This window comes from Parus major, chromosome 7, assembly GCF_001522545.3.
Source record: "Parus major isolate Abel chromosome 7, Parus_major1.1, whole genome shotgun sequence".
Lineage (NCBI taxonomy): Eukaryota > Metazoa > Chordata > Aves > Passeriformes > Paridae > Parus > Parus major.
The window spans coordinates 15,884,948-15,906,194 of NC_031776.1; the positions used below are offsets into that span (position 1 = coordinate 15,884,948).

The 21,247-nt window shown below is 47.9% G+C and overlaps 2 protein-coding genes across 5 annotated transcripts in view; both read right to left on the reverse strand.

Annotated features, from left to right (window-relative positions):
* HOXD3 (homeobox D3) overlaps positions 1-21,247 on the reverse strand; it is a 30,253-nt gene that overhangs the window by 4,964 nt on the left and 4,042 nt on the right. The window contains exons 1-3 of one of the 3 annotated variants that reach the window (XM_015635382.1): positions 18,341-18,399; positions 17,059-17,085; positions 1,197-1,280 (exon numbers count right to left, since the gene is read on the reverse strand). The gene's annotated coding sequence lies outside the window, so the exon portion shown is untranslated. Of the gene's footprint in view, positions 1-1,196; positions 1,281-17,058; positions 17,086-18,340; positions 18,400-21,247 lie in introns of those variants that run through there. The other 2 variants (XM_015635384.2, XM_015635383.2) reach the window with 2 other exon arrangements.
* On the reverse strand, positions 11,500-18,476 carry HOXD4 (homeobox D4). 2 transcript variants are annotated; one of them, XM_019007544.2, is made up of 3 exons: positions 18,341-18,476; positions 17,059-17,085; positions 11,500-12,142 (listed from the first exon to the last, which is right to left on the reverse strand). In XM_019007544.2, the coding sequence occupies exons 1-3, from the start codon at positions 18,396-18,398 to the stop codon at positions 11,838-11,840; spliced, it is 390 nt and encodes a 129-aa protein (XP_018863089.1). In that variant the 5' UTR covers positions 18,399-18,476; the 3' UTR covers positions 11,500-11,837. The 2 variants fall into 2 exon arrangements, with proteins under 2 accessions (XP_018863089.1, XP_018863088.1); XM_019007543.2 differs by lacking the exons at positions 17,059-17,085; positions 18,341-18,476 and adding an exon at positions 12,547-16,899.

Sequence of the window (21,247 nt, forward strand, 5' to 3'; positions counted from 1 at the left end):
GACATCCAAATGGTGAGGCCGAGCCGTGGGAGGTGGGCTTGGAGGCACCGAGGGTAGGAAACCGCAAAGTATCCATGTCTGTGTTTCAGATTTCCCTTCCTCCTCTCCAGAAAGGTTAACCTCATCTGAACTGTTAGGCGTTGCACATGATAATGGGGCTTTTTGTCCTGCCACTGGTTCCAGCATTTTTGGGGGATGCCGACCCTCTCACGGCTCTGCCTGGAGAGCAGCTGGGAGCCCAAGCATCCACCCGTGCGTCTGCACGGAACCCGGCTGGCTCAGGCTGGCACCGGCCCGGCACTGCCGGTCTCTTTCCTCCTGACACCTTCATATTAAGCGGTTCTCTACTAAAACTTCCACTACACTTAATTCTGCTTCGGATCAATATCTAATATGATACCGAATAAATAAGAGGCGGTGAGAGCGGCCAGCGAAGCGGTTATTAAAGCAGCCGGAGCTCTCAGGGTGCATATCAATGCACCTGTCATTGCGGTTGTAGCAAAATTTATGACTGCTAGCGCCGTGGCAGTAAACGCTCCGGCCAGGAATGAAAAGGAAAACACTTCCCAAGCCCCGGCACTTTCAGAAGTGCAAAGCAGCCGGCGCGTAGGAGGGAGCCCGGCAAAAGAATCCCTCGCTCGGCACGTTTCCCGGCCGCCGGCCCGGGGCTGCCCTGTATATAAGGAAAGCGCTGGAGCCGCCGCCGGACCCGGCCGCAAGCAGGGCAGCTGGGCACCCACCGCTGGGGCTGCGCCTGAGCCAGGGGATGTCTCTCTCGGCTTTGAAGGCACTGAGAGCACTGAGGAGCTCGAAGGGGCCCTGCGAGACACGGAGCGGTGGCCGCCGTGGGGCCTCTTAAAGCAGCTACGGAGCCCCCCCGGGGAGCAACCCGCTCCCCGCGGCTGGCTCCAGGCTTTGGCTGCTCCCCAGCCGGGCCCGGCTGCTCCCCAGCCCGGCTCTGCTCCCGCGGAGCAGGGGCGGCTTTCAGCGGGGCTTTCTGAGGGCTGCTCTTTATCTGACGTGTGGGGCGGCGGCGCGCCCCGGGTGCCACCGCCGGCGGCTTCCATCGAGCAGCTCTCCCCGCTCGGCGGGCCTGGGCCGGGACCGGGGCCGGGGCCGGGCTCTGCTCCCTGCGACGGGCCTGTCGCGATAGGGAAAGCGAGTGATGGATGGAAAAGGAAATTTAAAGAACTCACCAAACTTATGTTTTTTCTTGATTTTTGACTTTAAATGTGTGAGTAGGATCTTCAGGTTCCTTTGGATAATCCGCGGGCACGGACCTGCAACAGAAGTGATAACTCTCAGCGGAAACTGCTTTGTTTTGGACTTTCTTCCTTAGGACTTTGTTAATAAATGCACATCTCGTCCGCAGCCCCTCACCGTGTCACTCCGTCCGCGTCAGATCTTTTACCAGACAAAGGGTAGATGTTTCTCTTCATTTATTAATAACGCTTTGAGAGAGACGGGGAACAAACAAACGTGCAAAATACTCCGGTTGCAGGTCGGAGCCGGGCAGGGCGGCCTGCGGCAGCCGCTCCGACGGGCCCCGCGCACCGGCCGGGGAACCGTGACTGCCCTCCCGAGCGCCCGGTCCAGCCCGGCCCGGGGCGAGGGGAGGCAGCGCACGGGGGTAAAGGGAGCGCCTTTGCGGGGAGCTGCGGGCACCTTCGAGGATCACAAGCATCTCTGCCGCCGCCCGCACCCACGGCCCGCGAGGAGTCCCGCGGAAACGAAGCTAGCCCGGGTCTCTCTCCATTTGTCCCCCCAGATACCGAATAAGAGAGAGAGAAAGATAAGCGAAGAAGTCCCAGCATTGAAAATGCGCTGCAAACATTTGCGTCTCGAAATGAGTATTTTGCCTTTGTCTGTGCAGTGTGTCGATGCAGGACTTTAAGAACTTAAAGAGTGCCAGAAAATCCCCCACAAAGAAGCTCAGGTCATTATAAAGACGATATCTAGCCACCATAAGCCTTTGAAATGACCTTTGGCTCATATAGCAATAACTCACCACTTAATGAACAACCAACGGAAGCGCCTCCGATAGCTCACAACACAACAGACCTTACAACTTTCCACCAAGTCTTCTCTCTCCCTAACCAAACTCAGTAGGATGCTACATTCCCCTTCCAAATCACCTTAATTTATGCTGGCAAACCGGAGTTAGGGAAGTGGAGCTTCATGATTACACATGATGCTCGCTCAGGTTCCTGGCCCGGGCCTGTCCCGGTAACGTCTTATATAATGTATTCACGTGGGCGTATGTCAACTTTAAGTGCTTTATTTTTTTTAAAGAGAATTCATTAGAAATAGCACTTTACACGGTGTATGAAGGCAACCTAAAGTGGGTTGCACCTTAGCCCCTGAGCGGAGAGATCATAATATTGCAAACCGAGTCATTGTTAGCCGCTGTTGATTAACACGGTAAGTTTTCATTTTGTGCCTAATTAATTATCGACTTCTCATCCCTTTCCGAAGCAGCTTCTCAGCCTCACAAGCGATAGCCTTCTAGCTCTAGACATGCTTTATTCAGCCAGAGCTTGGCCAAATACCAAGACTTCCACGGCCACAGGAATAACCCCCAAAGTTTGTGCTGCGGAGAGAGAGGAGTCTGGGCACGCTGGGGTTGTGCTCGTCTCCCAGCGCTCGGAGAGGACTTTGCCAGAGCTGAACCCAGGGAAATCTTTAGAATTATTCAGGCGTGGGACCAATATAGGTATTATTGAAATTTTAGGTGAAGTTATAAGTGAGTGCTTCCATCGAGCCAAATGAAATGCTGCTTGCAGTAATTGGATTCAGCTGACTAACTTGGCAGGCCAGCAGCTTGGAGGCATACAGCTAAGAAAAATGTTCAGTGCTTTTAACTTCTGATCGAGCAGAGCAACACGCAACAGAAAATAATAAATAAATAAATAAACGAACACCTTAACTTTCTCCTTCTCCCCTGGCCTCCCACCCTATTTCCTTCGGGGCACTCAGACCCCCGCCGAGGACTCGCCCGGGTGACTCGGGGAGGGCAGGGTCCGTTCCAACCTTACACACACTCTTCTTGCTCGACAGCACGACGCTGGGCTTTAGGCAGGGGCTTTACAACAGACATAACCGAGAGTTCACCCGGGCTCCAGGCAAGCCAGCAGGCAGTAGAAACAGGCGTTCCTGGGAGAGTGGGACTAGTTGCAACAGCCCAAGCGGGAGCTGAGCTGTAAGTGTTTGCGGGGAGGCTGTGTGGTCGCTTCCAGACCCCCAGTCCGCCCAGAGAGGCAGCGGTCCCCCCCAGGCATCTTCCCACCGCCTTATTGATCAAACCACACAAACGCAGGGCAAGAAACTTCTCGGTAGATAAATATCAAGCCGTGCTTCAAACAGCATGTGTAACTCGAAGGCATGAGCATACCGGTAACAGCAGTACTAAAACTACTGCGGAAGGAAAACAACAGCCACTAAGGAACACGAATGCACTGCCAGGGAAAAACGTTCGGGAAGACACATTTGGCACGAACATTTGAGAGATCCTATGTAGGGGCTACATTACCGATGAGCCTATTTTAAATCGCCCTTTACAAATCAACACGGCTACCCCCTGCCCGGCTAACCACGGCAATGCATTAACGTGATGCTCAACCTCACTTTGGCAACGGGAGCATCTAGCAAAGTTCTCTCCCTCGTTTGTTTGCTTATTTGTAATTCTCTTCCTGAAACCAGCGAAAATTAGGGAAAGGATAGGATTAAAGCTATTCCCCTAGCTTTTGGTAATGACTTCACTTTTTATTTAAAGAACATAATGAAAAGAAGATACAGCTTAAAACGTTCAAGTAGGTGGAGACCACTCCATACATTTGCAGCCACTACGGGCAGAGATTGCAAACAAATTCCAGACCGTTTCAGAGTAAAGGAGATAATACAGCCCCTGCGGTTAAACGTCCCCTTTTGTCATGCAGTTGCTTACCTGGGTATCAATTTATCATAAACCTGGGTTCCTCACTTTTCAGGATCTGCGCTTGCAGTTCTTAGAATATATCCTTCACCCTTTGTCTGCAGACAATACTCTCCTAAAACCTGATCTTGCGGTTTTACAAATATTTCCATACACCAGAATTCCCGATAGAACGAAAACAGGCTCAGGCTCAACTACCAATAAAAGAGAGCGAGTGGAAATCGGAATTTGTTGGGCTTTTAAAAAAAAAAAAAAAAAATCAACACACAACCCTTTAGCCATCAGCCTCCCGGAACCAACGACAGCAATTGGCCGGCTCTTGTTTTGTTTTGGTTTTAAATCGTGCGGCCATTGATGAATTTTGGGGGCGAGCAGGAGAAATCCCTTTATAATCAGAAATATAGGCACTGCCTTAAAATACAGGCATATTGGCCCACGTGATCGCAGAGCAGCGCTCCGGGGCCGAGGCTGGCGCGCTCCCCGCGCCCCCGCGCAGCGGGGCTGCCGTGCCGGGCCCCGTGGGGCGGGCGGCCCCCGCGCCCCTGCCCGCGCTGCCCAGCCCGCTCTCGTCCCGCTCCGCTCCGCGGCCCCCGCACTTACGCGCCCCGCGGGGCCGGCGGAGCAGGGGAAAAAGGTGAATTCCGCGGGATGATCCCAGCGGGCAGAAATTCCCAGCGGAGACGGAGGAGGTATTTGGAACCGTCTGCGGCCGGGAGCCTGAGCCGGGGGCTGCTCCGCAGCAACGCTGCTCTGGCGGACAGGCGCTGGGGCCCGCTGGCGTGCGCGACTTTTTGCTTTCTCCTTCTCCGGACCATGGAGATGCGGGGCAGCGGGAACTACCCCCGCCTGGACGCTAAACAAGCTTTGGAGGAAAAAACCCTCATGACATTTGTGCGTGTGTGTGTCTGCCCTGAGCCTGCCTCCCTGCTCTGTGTGTATGAAGAGACATGGAGTAAACTCTGTGTATATCTGTCATGTGGGCCCACAAAGCTCCCCGATGATACCAGTTAGGCAAAAGAAAAATATATATATATATTAGCTTCTCTGTTTGATTTTTTTGGTAAGGTATCTGTAGCTATAAATACACCACACCTAATCTAACATCTGCTATGATTTCATTACCATCCAAAGCATGGGGATGTGACAGTAACGTATTACCTTACAATACTAACCGTAAGTGCATTGTAACATTTATCTAAATTACATTGCTTTTCCTGACTTTGCAAACCAGTTATAAAAAGATTGGAGTCCAGTGATGGAAACATAAGTTCAATGTAAATTATTGTGTATGGCTTCGGATTTATAATCCTATATTTCTTCGAAATGATGCACTTAAATCTAGCCTCAAGTAAGAGGTAATGGTTCTTTATATCCTTTTCAGTCAGCCATATATTTTGGTGGCTGGGTAGTTTTGCCGAGCCCCCCGCGCTCGCGTGTCTGTGTGTACATACAGCAACCCCTACACGCACAGCGTGTTCTGCATACTTGTGTACATGCACACAAAGCCGAACATAATTCTGGCCGCTGTTTAGACATTTTGGATGACGGAGAGGTCTTTAGCTTCCTACACAAAAGTGCGAGAGGAAAAGCTGGACACGAGCAAAGAACACGAAGAGGATTCAGAAGAAAATGCCTTTTTGGAGGGAAGTTCGGAACCCCCCGGAGAAAGCCTCACAGCCCTTTGGTGTCTTTTCAGTCTAGTGCTTAAAAAAAAAAAAAAAAAGAAAAAGAAAAAGAAAAACGCCGGGAGGAAAAAATAAAAAATAAAAATAAAAAAACCTCACAAATTTAACGTGAAAATGGAGGACAGCTGAAAGAAAGGAGCACTTTCGCCACTACCACCAGAATTAAGATATTGTAAAGGGGACTGAAAAAGTATTAAGGAAATGTTAATCCTTTGGCTGGTGGGACTCCAGCTTTGCGCGAATTTGTCTCCAGTAAAGGATCTAAGACTTCTTCAATCGGAGCATATGTTCATAGAGCAATAAAACAGAAAGATTTACAGTCTCCGCCCGCCCCCCAGCAGCCTCGCACCCTTTCAGGAATTACTTATGATGATTTATAACAACAACTCCGGCAATTGTCAAACTGATAAAATAGCCCGGGCTATATGCGAGAATAAACGCTCTTATGAAAGGGTTGCGATTTATGTTCAGGTCCATTTTACTGCTTGTCTTGGTGGAGTTGGGTTTCTTTCTTGGCCCAATAGGATAATATAAAACTTCATTGATAAAAATGTAGGAGTTCTCGTGAAGTAGCAAATCTGTTCCTTAGTCACTACCACAACACATAAACATTTGTCATTTTTGAATAATTGAATTAATGTGTTATTGTTTGAATGTATAATTCATAACATAGGAAACTTTGTCTCTGTCCTGCCACTGAAACGGAAGCAATAAAAAGCTACAATCTAGGGTTTTTAGAAATTACTCCAGCAAGGGATAATAAAGAATATCCTGTTTGCAGAAGGTATCTCCAGCTGACCGGGATTTCACGGAGAAATCTCAGACTCGTCCGTATTCTATGGAGTTTACAGAGAGTGGCTTTGTATAAAAACAAAACCGCGATTTTTCCCCAGTCCGGGCTATTGATCGAGGATTTGCAAGCCGGCATGCCCGCTCGGGGGCTGGATGCGCCCGGACTCCCGGGCAGCCCCGAGCCGTGCGGAGGGGCAGGAGCTGCCGGGGCAGCGGGGCCGGGGCAGGAGCGGCCGGGGCAGCGGGGCCGGGGCAGGAGCGGCCGGGGCAGCGGGGCCGGAGCCGGAGCCGGCCTTTGTGCGGGCGGCGGGGCAGGGGCGCGCCCGGCGCTGGCTCCAGCCCCGCTGTCAAAGACTCGCGGCAAAATTTACGACCCCGCTGGCGAAGGAGCCGAGGGCCTTTCCCCGCCGCTGGGACCGGGCAGCGGCTGCCTTGACAGCCGCATTGTTTCCTCCGCTCCGCTCCGCTCCGCGCCTCCCCGCGCGGGCAGCCGCCGCTCCGGGAGGCGGGCTGGCCATCAGCCTCCCCGCTCCGCGGCGCTCCGCGGCTCTCCGCGCTCGTCCTCTTTCCTCCGCTCCCTGGGAAGCAAAGGTCATCGCTTGCGCCCGGTCCGGTTCCCGGCCGCTGCCGCGCTGGAAATCAGGAAGCAGCGTGCCCTATTTGTCAAGTGTTTGACAGCTGAGTTCATTAAGGCTTAAATAAGGAGGAATAAAAGTAAAAAATATTTACGTACCGGGCTTCTCTTTTTCAGCAGCTACCAAAGAGCTAGGTGTGCAGGGAGAGGGACGGCACCCTTTGTATATTATATTCTTGGGATCTCTTCAGTTTTCAAGTCTGATAGAGTCCTTTGCTTGGCAGATTAATGACGACTCCGTGTTTCTTAAGGGACGTGCTGAATTAATTATTTCGCAAATCACGTGGTCAGGACTTGTAGAAATCTATTCTTATCATCTTCCTTGCACTTTGAAATTCTGCCTGTTATGACTGTTCCTAGCAAGATTATTTTGGTCTCTAGGCTTGGGGGGAAGGAGGGGGAAAAAAAAAAAAAAAAAAAAAAAGGAAAAAAGAATCAGGGGAAAGGGCTAACAAACATGGCCGTTGGAAGCAGTGTGGCTCTGCACCGAGAGGTCCCTATTTACAGTACTGTACAGTCTGTGGGGTTTGCTATTGACTCTGCCTTTCCTCTTCATCCTTACCTTAACGACTAGTGGTGATATAATATACAGAACTGTATTGATGTATCGGGAGTAACAGGAGGAGCCATTAAACAGCAGAGAGGGAAAGTATGATCACAAGATATGCCTCAATATTTAAACTTAGCGAGTGTGTGCTTAGGAAGGCAACCCCAGCCTCCCCTCAGTGCACTTGGGCAGTAAGGGCACGTGCTTTCTGCTGGGCACCCCACTCCCTGCCCGGCCTGAGCCAGAGACTGTGTTTTTGGACCCGTGCCTTGACCACGCTCCAGGAGAGGACAAGCCCTCACTGACAAGTACTTATGACAAAAATAGTGCAATCGACTTCTCCTGGCTAGTTGCTTGTGTTATTGTCTGAGATGCTTACGCTGGGAAGAAAAAAAAATATGATTGCCATGGGTGCACGACAAACTTTAAAGTCTCCAAATTGTGTTTTCTTGTGATCTTTCTTTTGTATCCGCTGTGAAAATGAGAGTTACTGCTCAGGAAAAGCTACTCTCTGCACTGTAATTTCGAATTTCCATTTCTTAATTTAATTGATTCTTTCCAGGACTCACCTAAAAGACACATATCTGTGTGGGCACCGAGGTGGCTTCAGGTGTGGCTCCTCGCCTCCTACCACACATGCACAAATCCAGGAGTCATTCTAGGAGGGCTTGTTAAATGCAAAGCAGCAGCAAATGGATGACAGGCACTTTTAACTGCAGCCCAAAAGTAAATATAGACTCCAGCTTGGCCTAGAGTCACACCATTATGGCTGAGGCAAACAGCAAACCTGTTCAAAGGGACATTTGGAAGGATGCTATGCAGAGTCACTCATCTTTTAACACTGTAATGATGGGAGGAACCAGCATTTTCACAGAAGAAAGACCCACCTTGTAAGGACTGCTTGTTCAAGGTACAAACCAGAATCTATTTCACTACACCTTTTATTATTTCAAAAATATGTGGAGGGCTTACATCAAAACTACAGGCGACAGTTAGTATAAATAACGCTTTAATGAATGGCAGCAAAACATCAGCAAAGTCCATAAAAACCATCACACTTTAACAGAGATGAGAGTAGTGCTAGACAATACGACCGTTTAACAAAGGCTCCAATGCACAACATTCACCCGTGCTAAACAAAAATAACCAGCTTCCCTTAATACAAAAAATAACTCTGGAGGAGGGTTACAACCATTAAAATAAACCCCAAAAACCTCAGGTTCGGTTTGCACGGGAGATAAGGACCAGTGGGTGCTCTTGGTCATTATTACAGACATTCCTGACCATTCAGAGCACTGGCAGCTGGAAACTGTTTCTGTTTGGTACCCTCTGTCTCCACTTCACATATTCTCCGATCTTACGGTGCAATTACACCTATGCAAACCTACAGTGCTCCAGCCTCGCTCAAAGGGGACTTGCAAACAGGCTTGTAAGAGCTGTGCCTGCTGAAGCCAACACTCGTCCTGGAGTTATTAACATTTCAAAAGACAATGAGACAAATTCTGCTCGCAGCTACATGCCTGTTTGACTTCAGTGGGCGGGGGAAGGAAATCTGGGAGCAGAAGTTGGTCCTTTAACTTCGGGAGCCATCTCGGTTGATTAGAAGCACAAAGCAAGGATTTGCTTATCCAAGGCCATTATTTTCCAGAACTGTACCACAGATGCCAAAGTTGGTAGCACTCTCTGGAATAACACTTTTGCCCTGCTCGCAGCCAACTTATCAGACTTTAAGAAAACAGCGGGGGTCCGGGCAGAGGATTTTCAAGAAGGGCAGCTAGAGGGATTTTAGTTCCCCACACCCTTTTTTCTTCTTTATCTTAATAGATATGTACGGAGAGCAAAAGGGCGGCTTTGAACACCTCTGTAGAGGAAAGGACACTACTGCAGGAACCTGGTGAAGCAAAACTTGAAAACTTGTCTCAGGAATTCCCTCCTCAAGCGCTGCTGCTAGCTGCTCTCCATGCTAGAGAAAGGGAAGGGTAGTTTGGGTCCAAAAGGTTAAGGGTTTAGAGGTCACTCTTCCCGGCTGAAATACAACTAATCGAATAGAAAATTTGTCCTCTGGGTGAACCTGTTCCTGCAATTTAGCCGAACTTCAGTAAAATACCTTTTCAGCTTCTCAACGTGAAGGCGTCAGAAAAAAGACGTCTTTACTATGTATGAACTCGGTGCTTTTTGTCATAGAAACAATGATGCGAATAATGCGGGAATATCCATCTTTAATATCACGACGTGGAGATATTCAAGTATTGCCATGTGCAAGTCTGAGAACTGGGCTAACCCTAAGGAAGAACAAAGAGTTTTCTCCAGGCTCTAAAACAAAAGACCAAGTCTTAAAGACACTTTGCGGACTTCAAGGGATGAGAAAAGGGCAGAAATTAACTGCTGGCCACAGTTAACGTTGCCGAATACACTCTTGTTGAAAAGCTCGCCTTTTATTTTCGAATTAATTCAAGCCCATTTTGGCCAGTGTTTTCCCGAGCGAGCCCAGAGAGCCGTGAGTTCTCAGTGGGAAGCATCCAGCCTGGAGAAGGACACATTAACTCACCCTTGCTCTTTCCACCTCCCTTCAGTGTTTGCTATGAGTTTCCTTCTTCTCCACTTTTCTCTTTATTAAAGGGATCACCTCGTTACAATTTTGGCTACATGGTCCCCTCTCCTAGGCTGCCCTGAGGCTACAGGAGATAAGGGCTGAGCTTTAAAACCTGAGCGGAGGTGTAAGTGGCTCAGGGAGCTGGTTTGGTTTGATTTCGTAGTTAGAGCGCTCTAAAACTTTGGCAACCAGCAGTCAGGGACAAATTCGTGGGTATTAGACAAGCTCTGCTCCCATCCAAACCTTTCGTCTTTCCTGAAAGCAACTTGCTGGGATTTCCAGCCATTGCGGTCATGTGTCATTTTTGCTTAAAAACAATCACTGTTCTAAAAAAAAAAAAAAAAAACCAACAAAAAAACCCCATAAAAACCCACCAGAAGAAAAAAAACACCCACCTAATCTTAAAAAATCCACCCAATCCTAAAAACTAAACAAACCAAAGCCATAAAACCCCAAAATAAACCAAAAAATCCCAAAACAAAACAAAGCAGCAACCCACATGAACTACCTCTATCTAGCAGAAAATAAATTTTAAATCTGATTGAAAGAATATGTTCAGTTTTCAGCTTTGAATGGCTCAGTTTATATGAGAAATCACATTAATTTTTGAGTCTGGGTTGCTGTTTTTTGTGGGGTTGTTTTTTGTGGTCTCCCCTCTTTCCTTTTTCTTTTTTTTCTTTCCATTTTTAAATGAGGTATCGATGGTTTAAAGCACAGCGCTGAACAGAGCAGACTTTGGAAACAGATTTCAAGCCTGTTAGCTCTGGATGGCACACGGTAAGGAGCAGGGACGCTTTTCCTATTCACAAAGAAGGAAATAAAAAAAAAAAAAACCGGGGAAAAGTTGTGTACGTTCAAGACAAGTAAACATTACATATGTGTTCAGAAGACTGGGAAGGAAAAATACTACATTTCAGCTCCCCTTCCTCGTTTTTGGTTTGACTATTTTTCTTTTTGTCTTCATTCTTCCATGTAACAAATAAATAAATACACGAACATTACCAGAACACAAAATAACCCGTTTTCGCTTCATTTCTATGCACACTTTCTGAGACGTTATGGAAATGAGCAAGAATTTTCATTACACCGAGAAAGGTAAAGCAGCACCAAAAAAAAAAAAAAAAAAAAAAAAAGTTCACTGTTACTAGTCTTTATGTTCGAATAAAAGACTATGCTATGAATTTCCTGTCCTCAACTTGCCCAAAATGCATCCTCCCGAAATTACATGGGACAGAAACACAATTAAAAGTATAAATCCCAGAATAAAGCATCCAATCTTCACTTCAGAATTCAAAACTGAAACACAGGACAGTTTCATTTTCAATGATTTATTATTTTTAAGGACAGAAGGTCTCATTTAATATTTTCCCAGTTCCCACTGCCTGCACGATGATTTGTTTGTTTGTTTTTCCCTCTCTCTTTCTTTCCCCTTTTTTTTTTTTTCTTTTGTTTTCCTTTTTTTAGGTTGTGCTAGCAGAGGCAAATAAAATAAAGTCCACAGTAGCGTCATTTTGTCTCCTTTGTACAACAGTACCTTAAAGAAAGATGACAGTTTCTCGTGTCCTTAGCTGCTACATGCAGGTTCTGCTTGGGCAGTGTCAGTTATGTACAGTACTGGTCAGAAGCGAAGGATGAAATGGAAAATTTAACCTCTTCTACAAAGTTGTCAAGTCAGTCTGATGGTCCTTGGAACCAGTTTGTAAATGGGGGTTTGAACCAGAGGAAGAAGATCTGCCCTTCGTGTTGGGCAGTTTGTGATCTTTTTTCCACTTCATTCTTCTGTTCTGAAACCAGATCTTGATCTGGCGCTCAGAGAGACACAAAGTGTGGGCTATCTCGATACGGCGGCGCCTGGTCAGGTACCTGTTAAAATGAAATTCTTTTTCCAGTTCTAGGACTTGCTGTCTGGTGTAAGCTGTGCGGGAGCGTTTAGGTTCCCCTCCGTTGTAATTGGGATTCACTGGGAAAAAAATACGGAGAACTTTTACAAAGCTAATCTTGACTTGCCGGTCCGACTTTACAAAAGAAAACCTTACGAGCTGCGAGCATGTGGCCGAGCTGGATTCGTCCCAGTTGCTTACAATAGCCGGGCTGCTTTCCCCCTCGTTTGAGGCAGGCACTACGGGCACACGCAGCTAGGTAGGCTGGGAGCCTCTAGAAGGCTCCTAAAATGGAGTTTTATCCTGCACGGCAAAGCCCCGCATGGCCAAGGGCCTATTTCCTCAGCAATAAAAATTTATGGCGAGTGTAATTGGCCACCTCGGTTTAAAAAGCTCGCCCACGAGCCTGGCGGGGACGCGGGAGAGCGCCGCTGAGGACGATCGGAAGCAGGGTAGAAGAGCAAAGTAAGAAGAGGATCCTTACCCGAGTTAACATGGACTTTCTTCATCCAGGGATAAACTACTGCTGGCTGCTTAAGTGCGGAGCCGTTTGGGGGTTTGAGGGCCGGCTGCTGGCTGCAGGCTCGCGAGTTGGACATTGGAGGCGGTGGACAATGCTCTGCTGGGCCGGGGAAGTGGCTCGCCGGGCCGGATTGCTCCTGTCCGTGACCCCGCGGCTGCCCGGCAGAGCCCTGGGCATTGCTACAGCTAAAGGGCTGCTCGCTGTAGTTTGACCGTGGGTAGAGTCCCTGGTGCTGGAAATCAGAGCCCTGCGAGGCACTGTAGTACTCGGCCTCCTGCTCGCCTAAGTAGCTATTCTGCAAATATTCCTCACAAGGAGGAAATTTGGGATCCACATACTTAGAGTTCACCATATACGAACTCATGGCCATTAATTTCTGAAGGTAGAAAATACTAATTTTTCTCGTGTTGTCTTTTTTTCCCCTGCCATAGAGCCCTCCTACTTGCTGTCAACTGAATAAAGTTAGGCGGGCATGTGACCGGCCCGGCCAATGGGGAGCCGGGCGCCCACCGCCGCATTTCCCCGCATTTCCAGCGATTCCACTCAATAACATCCCTCTAAGCGAGTGACCCCCCTCTCCGGCGGGCCGCACCCGCAAACCAGGTACCGGAGGTGTAGGGGTACCCCGGGGCGGCGGCCGCTGCCCTGCCCACAGCCTTTTGTCTGAGCCGGCTTCCCCCAGCCCCGGGGAACGCTGCCCTGCCCTCAGATCTACCAGCCGGGATCGCCACCGGGGCTCGGTACTTCGCTTTAAATAAAATAAGAAAAAGAATCGAAAGGAATATACAGAGCGATGAGCTGAAGCGGGGTTAAAAGGGAAGAAACTGATAAGCAGGCGAGGAAAAGAAAAGCCATCAAAGAAGAGGGTAATATGATGTACAATAGATCTGTCCTGTCTTTGTCTGGCAGAGGTCATCCAAAAGTTACCAGAATTTAGTTCTGCTGAATAAAATTAGGCAATCAGTAACTTCTCATTCACTTTCAAGCCTCAATATATACGTGTGCATACATGTGCGTGCACAGACGCAAACGCCAACTTGTATTTATAAATCCATACACGTATGTATGTAAAATCATACAGATGGCAAGAAAGAGTTCACTTTTAACCACTAAAGTTCAATCAATTGAACTGGAGACGTCATTTAATTAGGTTAAAAATATCACGGGTTTAATGAGATAAATTCGGTCTTCATTCATCAATATCATTCCTGAAGCACAAGTAAATACATTCCATTGAGGCGAATGCTGCTTTTGGTGCTGTCGTAAATATTTTGATGCGATCTGGACCCTTGACAGGGAAATTTTGCTAACGTCTGCCATATCTAGCTAATTTATGAGTATCTTATGAAAGACTCATTCACTGATTGGTAGATAATATCTTTTTCTTTTTTTTTTCCCCCAGAAAATTTGTAACTTCTGGTGACTTTAACTGTTTAAATTCATAGATTGTCAGTGAGAGTTAGGACTGAACGACAACTGAAGTTTAAAGAAACGTCCTAAAACCTAGCGAATGGGAGCGAGGCAGCAAAACTTTTATAATTTCTGAATGTTCAGCACGCACATGCCTCTTGATTCCGCCAGTATTTTAGCTTCTAACCATTTGCAGAAAGGTGAAGTTTTTGCATCGACCATATATTCCCCTAGAATCGAATCTGTGACTATATGAATATCACACAAATTCGGTTCTACAGGGTATATATAGACAACGTAATAACATTCTGTTTTCATCTACAATATAGCAGGTCTTTGCAATTCTCTTAGTCTCTTACTGTCTTCTGAGGAATGCAAACTATTCTGCTGGGACTCAGTTCTGAAATACAGATTTGCAGGAAGGTAGGATTTCAGAAAAGATTCACGCTTGTTATTATTGCTGCAATAGAGCTATACGACCCTCCACCAATTCATAGCGACGAATTTCGCCTACCAAATTCTCAGAAAGACCTGCCGCTTTCTTTAAATTCTCTGCCATTTACATCCTCGCTATGGAAAATGGACGTGGTCAGTCAAATTGCGCTATTTAGAATAATAATGGTTAAAGTAATTTAGTAAGGAGTCTTTAAATATTTAAGCTAACACGAATCTGAAGAGATTCTCCATAATTAGAAATCCCCCCAAAATAAAAAAGAATTTATAAAAAATCGAAACAGAGGTAAAACAGCCGACAACAGAAACAGCGGTTGGTGAAAGAGATGAGATGAAAAGCTGGAGTTAGTTGCTCTCGGGAAAAAGAGAGTTTCCAAATTTACCTTCATCCTATTATGCTGGTCTAGCTATTATCCCCGCGATCTGCCTGCGAGCCTCAGCCTCGCACCCTCCCAGGTTTTCCCTGCCGTAGCGTTTATGGTGAAGGGCAGGGCGAGAGGTCAGCCGAAATCATTTACAAACATATCACAAAGTTTCATTATTTTTACTTTGTCGACAGCGGCACACAGGAGTACAAAAGTTCATGAATTGTGTCTGACCCAGCTCCTCACTGCTGTCCTGCGGTCAACCTCTTCTCCTTCTACTATTTAAAACAGGCACCATAAGGACAAATAATGGTGCGGGTGTGATACATCCAACCACTGCGGAGGGCAGATTTGGGGGTGTTGCGCTTATCCGAGCGATGTGTACCGGGTTGTTGGGCTGGCTCCAAATCCCAGCTGCCTGAGCTGGGAAGATGCTATTTTTAAACGTCTGCTTTCTTACCACTGCGGTGGTGCCTTCTTCACAGCAAGTGCAACTCAAAACGACTTTATGTCCTTAATCTCCCCCCGGATTCTTCAAATCCCCACCCAACTATTTCCAGCATCTCTCTCCTCTTTCTCATCCTTTCTCTGAGGGAAGGGGGGGATACTCCCCCGCCCTAGCGGGGGTTATTAACCAGTCGGCTGAAGTGGCAGGGTAACTCCCCTCCGCCCCCCAAAGCCAGCTATCATTTGGGGCAGCCCCAGGAGCGGACAAGCCCTCCGAGAGCTGCCCAGGGAGTAGCGATGGAGCTGGGGAAGCAGCAGCTCCCCGTTCTGCTTAATACTACACATTTTCATATTTGTTAGACGCTGTGACCTGCGTTTCACCTTATTGCACGACTTGCTCAGACAGGTCAAAGCCAAAGAGTTATTGATGAACAAAAGCGTTATATATTCACCTCCTGTTCAACTGCCCATACAAAATACTTTTGATCCATCAGCCTTTTTGTATTCTGGTTTATAATCAGTATGCTAAATGTACGATGGCAGAAAACAAGTAATCCATACATTTAGGGCCGACCCTGTAATAAAATGCCAAGGGCGTCTACGTAGCACAGGACTGAGCTATGGGGGGAGGAAAGTTACCTATGGAACACAATTAAAATTGCAACGCTGGAGGCGATTCTTTAGTTCGTATTTATAGGACCCGAAAACCAATATTGCAACGGAAGACAAAAAAAACGCAGGAGAAGCTTGGCATATATAGTGAAACAGATTATTTGTCAGGAAACAGGGAGAGGAAGCAGGGAAACGCAAACAAGCACACACGCAAACACTCCTCTCCTTTACATGCTCCGGGTCAGAGAGGGGCTGGCAGAAGCGGGAAGGGCAATATACAACCTAATGAATCTCCAAATATCGCAGGCTTTCTTTCCCTCTTTGAGAGACAAGCCGGACTCAGCCTGGAGAACCAGGACCAATGAATTTAGTTCCTCACTGGAGCCAGAAAGGTTCTACAGCATTTCCTGATGCACACTGATCTTCTGCCCTTCCCTCGGTCCCCCCTGGCTCAGGCAAGACCCTCTGGGATGCGAAAATCCCTAGAGTAAAAGATTGCCCTCCTAAGCTCTGACACCCATTCCATTCCGCGCCTTCACAGCATTTAAATCCACGTTAGAGTCTCCTTTGCCCCGAGACATGTCATTGCAGCAGATCAGCTCTACTGCCCGCAGAAGCAGGCTGCGGCTGGGCTGCCCCGGCCGGGCTGAGCGCCCCAGCCCCTGCAGCCTCCTTCAGCCAGCCGGCAGTGTGTGCCAAACGAGGGGAGCACCAGAGAGCAGGCACGGATCTGCCTGGGACCCCGTCTGGAGAAAAGACTGGGGGTAGCCAGGGGTATGAGGTGCTGGGAAACAACGTGATCCCTCCGGGCTCTGCACAGGGAGGCGCTGTACAGTCCCGCCGAGTTAAAATGGAAACGCTGCTAATTGCTTTGGAGAGCTTAAAAGCAGGACGACACCTGTACAGCCTTGTAATAAACTCCCAGGAGACTGCACCTCTGCTTTTAATGCTAGCCAGGATTATGACATGGTACCACAAACTGACTCCTCAAGAATCTTCACATGCTGACATAGTCCTTTCTTTCTTTTTTAATTTTTTTTTTTTTTTTTTTTTTTTTTTGAGGAGGGAGATAAGAGGGAAGAAGTATTCATCAGGATTTATAGTCTGGGGGGTTTTTTTCGGTCTGAAGGGAGGAACCAGGACTTTCGAATAACACAAACGCTACAAGAAATAAAAGGTCACTTACTGTGGACGTTCTTCCATGCTGCAGAACCTGTTGCAATAAAAACGTTTGTTACTGTTGTATTCCACACACGGGTGATATTTCTGGAGAACAGTTACAAACCACGTTTGACAGATGAAGGCAGAGAGGAGCTGGTGGTAAATCCTGCAAGCAGAGGAGTGGTGGGATGGAAGCCCTTTCCAGATGAGGACCACGTTGCATTCAGGCAGTTTTTTATGAATACATGTTTTCCCTGTGCCTAGGGTATGATCTTTCACTTTTAATATTCATAGTCAAAATTTTATACCGGATAATTTCTAAAGAAATGAAGAGCCAGACCTCCCTCTTTCACTAATGGAAAAGAATAACAAAGGCCTTTTTTTGTTTTGTTCGGTGGGAATCCAGTCACATTCAGATCACCTTTGCCAAACCATCACCCACGAAATACACCATGCAGCATTATATCCGTGCTAAACACAGAAAGACCTACAATTTTATTAGAATAAATATCGGATTACTCCAAGATAGATCTCTTTTAAGATCACCTAATTAACCTACCAGTAACCACGAGACATGCGTCTTTGTTTGCATTATAGAAAGATAGATCTGACTTGAACTTTCCTTCAAATATTTTATTAATTATATTCAAAGATCACATAAGGAAACAAGTCCACACGCTTAGTCTAATGCTCCTGAAATGCGCCGTATATTTAAAAGCAAATACTACTGGGGGGTGTTCTTTTCTGTAAGCGATTTTTCATCTCCTGTATTGCCTTCCTACGATATCTTGGCGAGTTATTGTATTAAACTCAGAGCAATTGCCTTGTTATCAATAGTTCACTGTACAGAGTTTCCCAACACCTTTCTTGTAAATTTCTTTTTTCCTTTTTTTCTTCTGTTTTTAAGTTCTCCCCACTCTAGATAACATTCATAGCCTGCGAGAAGAGTGGATTAATATCAGCATTTTGGCACTAAGCACTCCCTTACCGAGCCTTTCCTTTTATCTCCTTCAATTTTTATTAAAAGAAATGGGTTTGGTTTTTTTACTATTATTATTATTAAAAAAAAAAAAAAAAAAGAAAAAAAAAGAAAAAAAAAGCAGGCTTCTGTCCATTTAAGAAACCCCATAAAATTCAGAAATCTCAGAGACAGGGCAGCCGGCTCATCCCGGCGCAGCCGCAGCCACCTGAGCGGTACCTGCCCGTTCCCCGGCAGAGCTGCTCCGCGCTGCCGCCCGCTCCCCGGAGCTGCCCGGGTCCCGAGAGCCCGAGCGCGGCGGCGGAGGGGAGGCTGCTAGCGGACTTACTGTGCGCTCCCCCCGCGGCCTGGGGGACCCGGGAGCAGAGGTGCCTGCACGGTCGCATTCCGCCGACGGTTCCCTGCTAACACTTTCCCCATTACTGCTTCCAGGAACGAAAGCATCTGCACTTGTATGCTCTTAAACTAATTTATGGTGGGAATTATATTTTGGCTTGTCAACTCTCAAGCCATAAAACAAAGTTTATTGGAATCACGTGCTTCTAAATAGCCACTCAGGACTTATCTCTGTGGAGCCATAAATAACCTTCGGCTTTAAACTTTTATTCGCTAAATAAAGGTTCTCTGAATCTGTCCTATAAAACGGGACCGGGTCGAAATAGCGGGGATGGGTGGAAGTTCAGCTGTACGGCGTTCTGCCGGCCTTTTTGAGGAACGTGTTTGAGGAAAAGCTGCAAAGGGGACTTAGCACTCCCGAAGTGCTCTTAGGAAAGGAGCCGGGGGTGTTTTCTCTGGGTACCCGTTCAAACCTTTCTTCATAGCTCTTAGGGAACAAGGAAGCTCATCTTTAGGAGGAAAAAAAAAAAAAAAAAGTCCCACCAAAACAGAAAAACCAAACCAACTGAAAGACGGGACCTTTTCTCCCTTCCCTGGGTGTTCATGGCATTTTGGTGAGGCTCCCCGGCAAAATGGTTTTGAGTCATTCATCTCAAAACTTAGAGCCGTGCCAGGGGCTGCAGGTTCGCCGGGCACCCGAGGGATTTTTGGAAGTGACCAAACTGCTGCTAACAGTGAGGGCACAGGGCTTCGGAAAGGGAGAAAGTGTGAAGCCCGCCACAATGAGATCTTTGAGGACTGGAAGTTTAAGGACGGTTATAAAGCAATAAAAGAGCCCTGGTGTGAAGGGAGCAGGGTGTGAGTTAGCAAATGAGAATTTCAAGGAGCCCGAGCACAGGAAGTCAAATGTCCCTGGCAGTCACACAGCATGAAGAAACCCGGGCATCAGCTCCCAATCTATCATGGCTAAGATGAGGACGTCGGAGCGGCCAGCAGCTCCTGGTGCATCCCAGGAAGGGTTTGTACCTTCGCCAGAGGGCGGGAGCTGTGTCAGCCCCGCCGGGGACCTGCTGCGCGCAGAGGGGACACTGCCACTCGCCCGGTCCGCGGGTGAGAGTGCGCCTCCGCCCGGGGGCTCAGCTCTGAAAAACGAGCCAAATGCAATTCCTTGCTGGGTGGTGGCACCAACTGGGTGGTGCCTGTTTAACACCAGAGTCTGCTCATACTCGGCCATTTCCTAACGAACCTAGCTACACAAGTATGAAGTCACCCAAAAGGGCCAGCTCAGTTCTCGCTATATTCTTTGGATGGCTCCAGTCACACAGCTGAACAAGTCGTTTTCCTTCAGACAACAAAAGGCATCCCGAGGTCCTTCCCTGCTCCTTCTTTATGATAGAGTGGCTTTGCATTCCACTATTTCTCTTGCTCTCTGCAAGGCCTTACTCACACGGCATTGCCTTCACGCTTTTTTAGTGACCTAAGCTGTAGAATAGACCTTTCCCCCTCCCCTGGCCAGGACAGCTGGCAGGGACAGTGCGTGAGGTGGCATTTCAGACACGGTGCATGGTCTGAGAAGCTTTGTCAGTCCCAGGGGCTCCAGCTAGCCATCCCAGAGAAAGGAGTGGGCTGCCTTGCATGGGGCTGACTTCAAGCTCTCCTTCAGCTGGTGCATGGCCCATGCTCCCAGTCCTGGGCAGGCAGAAGGACAAGCTCTCTGGTGGCTCAGGCACCTGGGCCTGGCCATAGTGGGCCCTGGATCAGGCTTTGTGGTAGCCTCCAGCTACCCTCCTCACCTAACACATCATGCTCACTGGCCTCTGGAAGAAGGGCTTTAGCAGCACGCAGCTGCAGGGAGCCAAAGCGGCCATACCTGGAAAGGGGCAAGAAAAGGCTATGGGATATGTACTGGGATATGAGGGGAGGATGTAATGAGAAAGTGCAATAAAATGGGGGGGAAATAGTTTTGGACAAGAACTACAATGCAGAGTCAAGTGTGTTTGCCCCAGGCCTGGCACCGAGTGCTGGGTATGGCAAAAGTCAAGTCCCAGGCAGTGGGGCCTGTGGGCGTGCTCCAGGCCTTGTGCCAGTACAGGGAGCATCACATCCCTCCCTAAGCATCTGCCATCGCTTCAGCTCTCCTGGTCTGTCTCGTGGGCAAGAGAAAGCCATAGTTTGGATACTAGAGAGTGCCTGGCATGTGCAGGAGGAGAGGAGCCATGGTGAGGCAGGTGGTGTGGCAGTCAGGCTGCAGAAATGTCAGCCCCTGGCAAGTGGGGTGGCCCAGGCTGGGCATGTGCTTCAGGAACACATGTCCAGGACACTGAGGCTATGAAAAGTGAGGCTGTGAGATAGTGAGGAATTGATAATTGAGATACAGCTCCCTCTCATTTAAGGTCAAGACAAATGTTTCAGTAACTGAGTAATTCTAGCCATGAGATTTTTGAAGTGGGAATTAGAACAATTTTCACATTTCCTATTCTAAAATGCAGATGTGAAAGTTGACTTTGAAGCTCTGGCCAGTTCATTCTCTAGGCTTCTATGCAAGTTTTCATATTTGGGGCTGATGATCTGGAGACAGATAAGAGGTATAATGAAATAACACAGTAACAATTGTTTTCCCTCTGGTAATTGTGATAAAGAGGTTGGGAGAATTGAATCACATGTGTATGCCACCATCGCTCTCAATGAGACCTGACAGACATGACTACCGGCATCCTACCCCGAGGACCACTCTGCCAGAAAATTACAGGCTCCATCTCTGACTTTGAAGACCTACTAAGCACCTTGATAGCGTCCAACGCGTTTTGCCCCTCTGCTTTTATCATAACCCCGACTTTTCAACAGTCACCTCGTCGCCCATGCCCTGGCAGAGCAGGATGTGGGCATGCAAAGGCCCCTG

What these genes read in the sequence shown, in the direction of transcription:
- HOXD4 (XM_019007543.2), bottom strand. Translation starts at nt 12,955, where the DNA reads ATGGCCATGAGTTCGTATATGGTGAACTCTAAGTATGTGGATCCCAAA. An exon ending in GAAAGTCCATGTTAACTCGG is followed by an intron (nt 12,143 to 12,546) that starts GTAAGGATCCTC and finishes TTTTTTTCCCAG; the next exon opens with TGAATCCCAATTACAACGGA.